Source organism: Lactuca serriola, chromosome 6 (assembly GCF_051521515.1).
Source record: "Lactuca serriola cultivar US96UC23 chromosome 6, Lser_US96UC23_V15, whole genome shotgun sequence".
NCBI classification, from domain to species: Eukaryota; Viridiplantae; Streptophyta; class Magnoliopsida; order Asterales; family Asteraceae; genus Lactuca; species Lactuca serriola.
The window spans coordinates 195,535,780-195,541,010 of NC_136413.1; the positions used below are offsets into that span (position 1 = coordinate 195,535,780).

General features: G+C 34.4%; 1 protein-coding gene across 3 annotated transcripts; it reads right to left on the reverse strand.

Annotated features, from left to right (window-relative positions):
* Positions 1–207: 207 nt before the first annotated feature.
* LOC145057718 (uncharacterized) lies at positions 208–5,018 on the reverse strand. 3 transcript variants are annotated; one of them, XM_079005595.1, is made up of 6 exons: positions 4,898–5,018; positions 4,529–4,810; positions 2,821–3,321; positions 2,381–2,524; positions 1,268–1,749; positions 208–906 (listed from the first exon to the last, which is right to left on the reverse strand). In XM_079005595.1, the coding sequence occupies exons 2-6, from the start codon at positions 4,785–4,787 to the stop codon at positions 289–291; spliced, it is 2,004 nt and encodes a 667-aa protein (XP_078861721.1). In that variant the 5' UTR covers positions 4,788–4,810; positions 4,898–5,018; the 3' UTR covers positions 208–288. The 3 variants fall into 3 exon arrangements, with proteins under 3 accessions (XP_078861721.1, XP_078861719.1, XP_078861720.1); XM_079005593.1 differs by having other exon boundaries at positions 1,268–1,758; XM_079005594.1 differs by having other exon boundaries at positions 1,268–1,758; positions 4,529–4,805; positions 4,898–4,977.
* Positions 5,019–5,231: the final 213 nt, after the last annotated feature.

A 5,231-nucleotide genomic window follows, 5' to 3' on the forward strand; every position in this document is an offset into this window, starting at 1 on the left:
AAAAGGTGCCGCTTTACCTTGTTTGTTGTTGCATTGTGGTGTGTATGAAGGGCTGTTTCAAACAATTATTTGCCATAATTGATAAAGTGGGATTAACAAATAGAATGGAAATATATGAATTAGACGATGTGAAGGGTGAAGGATGTGGTGGAATATAATCGTACAATATCATGTTGTAGGCTAATAATATGTACTTGGGCTCCAACATAATACATAAGCAAGCATGTGCATTATAAACCATCAATAACAATTTTGAGTTACAACTTGGAAAAAAGTTACACTGATTCTCTAATCGTAAAGCGTATGTTTCTTGGGCTTAAAAAGATATCTGGATCGATATGATGAGTAGAAGACATCCAATAAAAGACGAGATTGCAGGAAGGCAAACAGAATGACTGGTATAGCAGCAAAACCAGCGACCATATATGGTATCCATTTCTGGTTTTTATGATATAGTAAGAAGAAGCTCGAACCAAATGCAATCATCATGGTCACAATCGAGAGGAAGAGTGTTCCAAGACCGAACATCAGCTTTTTCGGTAATGATTCCAGGAAATCACGTTCAGCATAACGAGATGTGAGGATAGATAGGAAAATAAGGACTGAGGTTGAAGAGAATATCAATGAAATGGCATCTGCGATCACAAAAACAACCAGTGCTGATCTGGGGCCGAACATAGGAAGTCCATTGTTTTGGTCATAACCACCAGGAAGTGTAAAACCAGCGGCAAATACTATGGTTGCTATAAGAGTGGCAACCACCATGCATTGTGCAGCTGTGTCCTTCATCCACTCCTCACCTTTCTCAACTAGTTTTGCATGACTCTTTGTGAATATGTCATGTGGTTCTTCACCAGCAAAATTTTTCTTTTGTCTGTAAGAAGGAGGGATTATCTGCTTTACTTCCTGCAAAACATACAAATTTAGCGTCATTACTAGCATGTCAAAAATCACTAGTTTCATATCTATATTTGAGATTCAGTATGTATGCTACGTACCCAATCATATTTATAGAGTGTGTAGCTTCTTGCCTGAGTTGTGTTTATATTTATCGTATAGAAATATTGTATGTGGAAAGAATGCAGATATATATATCATGTCTTCTATTCACATAAATGACTTTATATAAATAGGTGACATATCTTATTGAATTATCAATTGAAATGAGTGTTTAATAATACTTGTATGCATTCTACTTTCTAAAGGAATAAAAAACATGATATGAAAAGCGAAAGATTGTTCTCAAGTTTGAAGGGACAAAGCGTACCTCGAACCATAATAACTCTCGTTGCATTTGTAGAGCAACTCCTGACACGTTTTGAAATCGATTTGGCTTAGCACTCTTCCCAACTAAATGCAACATATTATTGCCAACGTCATCTTTGATAGGGGTTATTAAATCTTTCATTGAGCCTATTTCATATAACAAATTGTAGATCTTTTCTTGACGACGTTTGACAGCTTTATGAAACATACTTAGCCCTTTTTCATCTACCTTCCATATTAGATCTGGATATGACCGAATGAGCTCACTTATAAATTTTATGTTACCCATTTTTGCAGCAACGAAAAGTACCCGGGAAGGGTAATGTGTGTTTTTCTTTTTATGCTCTTCAATCGTTGCAGGTGGCCCTCGAATTATGTCATCGATATCTTTCTTAGGCATTATGACAACCTGTTTCCAAATGATTTTTAACAATTGTAGAGCGTCACTTTCTCTTTCATCAGGCCCCACCTTCACGTGAAATACTGCAAAAACTTAAAGAAACAATCAAGTATATCATTGTATTAGATGTTGTGATCAAAATTGACATGCTACTACTAGTTGGTTGATCTCTTGAATCAAATATTTAATTTCATGAAGGAGAATATTGGGTAAACTACATGGAGGTTCCTAAGTTTCAAAAGGTACTACTATACTAGTTGATGTATGAAATTACTCATTTAACTAATTTCTGATTCTGTCTTTATGGGCTACATATTGACAACCATTTTATGTTATGCATTGCATTTGAATTAAGTATTGATCTCTTTGGAAGTTGGGGCAGATTATTGAAACCAATTTCGACCATCTTTAAACATGAAATTATATATAAAAATCAAAAATCATATCTGATTGGCTTGTAACCCTTGTAACCCAAGCTATTAGCCTAATTTCCAAAAACTGGTATATATGGATAACTAATGCATAATATCATAATCATGAGCAGAAGGAAATCATGGCTTTATGAAAAAACAATTACGGAATATGTTTTCAGACTCCTATATGGTCACACATATATAACTCAAAAACTGATTACAGGCAAATCGAAACAACTACCATAAAAGTGTTGAAGCTTTGAAAGGGGAATAAAATTGATAGGAAGGAGCATATGCTTACTTGACTTGATAGTTCCCAAGATAATATGTGGCTTTTTTTCCTTAAATGCATCGGTCTTCTTAGCCAAAACTACAAGTATATCTCTGAGTAGTCTTTTATTCGAGGTGAGTTTGGGGTAATCGTTGACTATTTTTAGAGCAACATCTACAAAAGGTTATGTGCTCACTCAGTGAGAAAAAGTTCTGATTAATGCATTAAAAATTGAACACAACTCTACGAACATGAAGCATGTAGATTTTGAAGAGAAAGATAGGGTGGCATTTTCATCAATTTGCAAAGTAGTATTGTTAAATTTCGTTATATTTTATCCATGTAAAATTAGCAAAATTAAAACAAAAAAAAAAGGTTACCCTGGTCAAGAGTTGCACCATTCCTAGGTAGAAATGCAAGAAAATAAAGAAGTCAAGATAAGACGATGAGAATTTGTAACAACAACTTACCGAAGAGATCGGCTTCAACACATTTCTGAAGAACCCATCCCCGATTTTCATCTTTCCAATAATCTCCTAACATGCTATTGGGAATCTCATAATAAAGATACCTCACCATTTTGTCTCTTGCAAATAAAGCAGCCACATAGAGTGGCATCATTCCTTGACTTCCAGGAATTTCCAGCACGGCTTTATTCTTCTTCACCATTATCTTTGCGGTTTCAACATTTCCTGCAGTGGCTGCCAAACTGAGAGCAGTGTTGGAACTTTTATTTTGTAATTCAAGATCCTTGGCTTCCATCTTAGTTACTAAATTTTTAACAAATTCTTCCACTGATTTGGTGCTTCGTGCAGATGCTGCAATGTGAAGCGGTGTTTCGAAATTTTCAGTGATTGCAGATCGTACCAGCTCTGGTCTTGTTTCAAGGATGGCTTCGGCAGCTTTCCAATCTCCTTTGATTGACGCTTCATAAAGTGGAACTCCAATATGGAGGTACTCTTCTCTATTTCCTTCAATTGATCAAACAATTTCAATTGTATGTCAGTGTTAAGTTCAACCCATATTAGCAGTTTCCATATATGTTCAGATTTTACTTATACATGAGAAGTAGCGAGATAATGCTATATGGCTCCGTAATTAAAGCACCCTAAGAGTTACGATTGATATATATTATCTATGAATATATACCCATAAAAAAAATTATGTTCAACTAAGCATGCATGGATGAATAATGAGATGTAAAAGATAACATAAAAAACCGGTCATATTAACTAATTATTTACTTTTATTTATTTTGTAAACCTAACAAGTCATTTCAAAAGGTTAAAAATTGTAACTTCTTAAAATCTCATTTTCAAAGGTTAAAAAAAATGTTGTTTTAAAAGGTATCCCCAAACATTTTTTTAACTTACTTACTTTTCAAGAAATCAATAAGATAAAAAGTCATTTTTAAATAAATATAGCTAAACACACTCTATATTTCCATCTAGTCTACTTTTATGACGGAGATGAGGATTTATGCATGTATCTCATAATATTTGTACTTGTTTTGATCAAATGAACATAAATAGCTAAACACCCTCTAATAATATCTCATAATATTTGTACTTGTTTTGATAAAATGATCATAAACATGAATACAAACAAACAAAAGATAAGAGGATATTGTCTTGAAAAAAATGTGGTCAAGTAGAGATACATTTCCCATATACGGGTATTTTAGTGAACAATCATAATTATGCTTATTTTATGGTTATTGAAATGATTTTTAATTTAAAAAATACAAATATATTACTATTATTCATAAATATAAATTAATCAAACTTAAATGCTGAGTAGATGAATAAATAAGGTAGGTGATAGTAAAATATAGATTCACATGGTGGGTGCCACCATAACATCCATTGACGCACTAATATTTAATGAAAAACTTAATGTATTAATAGTATATGAAGATTGAAGGGACATAACCAGCAGGCCATCATGGGGATTAGACTTTAAAATTAATAATTAACTGGCGATTGTTTATCTAATTACTTCCTTCCTACATACCCAGTTAAATTCTCTTAAACCCTTCTACGCATCTATTCCTTTTTGCGATGCATATTGGAAACATGGCAACATCAGTTTGACTAATCTTGGTATATGTTATAAACCTACACCTATATATACTAAGGAGTTCTTTCTTGTAAAATTTTCAAGTAGTTTAGAAATTACCATTGATTAGTTCTAGTCGAGGTAGATTTTCTGGCAGTGTTGGTAGATGAGTATTCGGGTGTGTTGGTGGTAGGCCTGGTTGTGGCTGAGTGTTCGGGTGTGTTGGTGGTAGGCCTGGTTGTGGCTGAGTATTCGGGTGTGTTGGTGGTTGCTGAGGAATTTGAACCATGACGTCTTGGTTCTGCTGCTGGTGCTGTAGATGCAGCTGCTGCTGGTGGGTTGAGGGGCTCGGTGGGGGCAGTGGACGTGGAGGGTTCATCTCTCCGGTGGGTTACCCCTGCACTGATAATAGCATTAATAACTCAAATGTCAGATCCAATCGAAAGTTCACAACAACATGCATTGAGAAGATGATGTATTTGAAATTACCTCAATTTATCCACAACTTATTTCTAAATCTGGTTGATGCTGGTCCCAACAGTCGCTTTTCTTAGTATATATCTATGAAAGGATTGTTGAAGGTTAGACATCAATTTATAATACTAGGTCCCTACGAAAGTCAACGTCTATATGAAGTAGTGGGCTATAGACTTCCGGGAAACGCGTAGTATTGACCTCCAAAGGGGGGAGACAACTATAATTAACATATGATATGTACAATTAATATACAAGTTAATTATGTTAGGTATAATATGATGCAATTTTACACATGGCCATGACACGAAATGTGTGTGTAATAGATGATATCACATTAATTAAATTA

What these genes read in the sequence shown, in the direction of transcription:
- LOC145057718 (XM_079005593.1), bottom strand. Translation starts at nt 4,787, where the DNA reads ATGAACCCTCCACGTCCACTGCCCCCACCGAGCCCCTCAACCCACCAG. An exon ending in TGTTGAAGCCGATCTCTTCG is followed by an intron (nt 2,525 to 2,820) that starts GTAAGTTGTTGT and finishes AACCTTTTGTAG; the next exon opens with ATGTTGCTCTAAAAATAGTC. An exon ending in GAGAGTTATTATGGTTCGAG is followed by an intron (nt 907 to 1,267) that starts GTACGCTTTGTC and finishes TATGTTTTGCAG; the next exon opens with GAAGTAAAGCAGATAATCCC.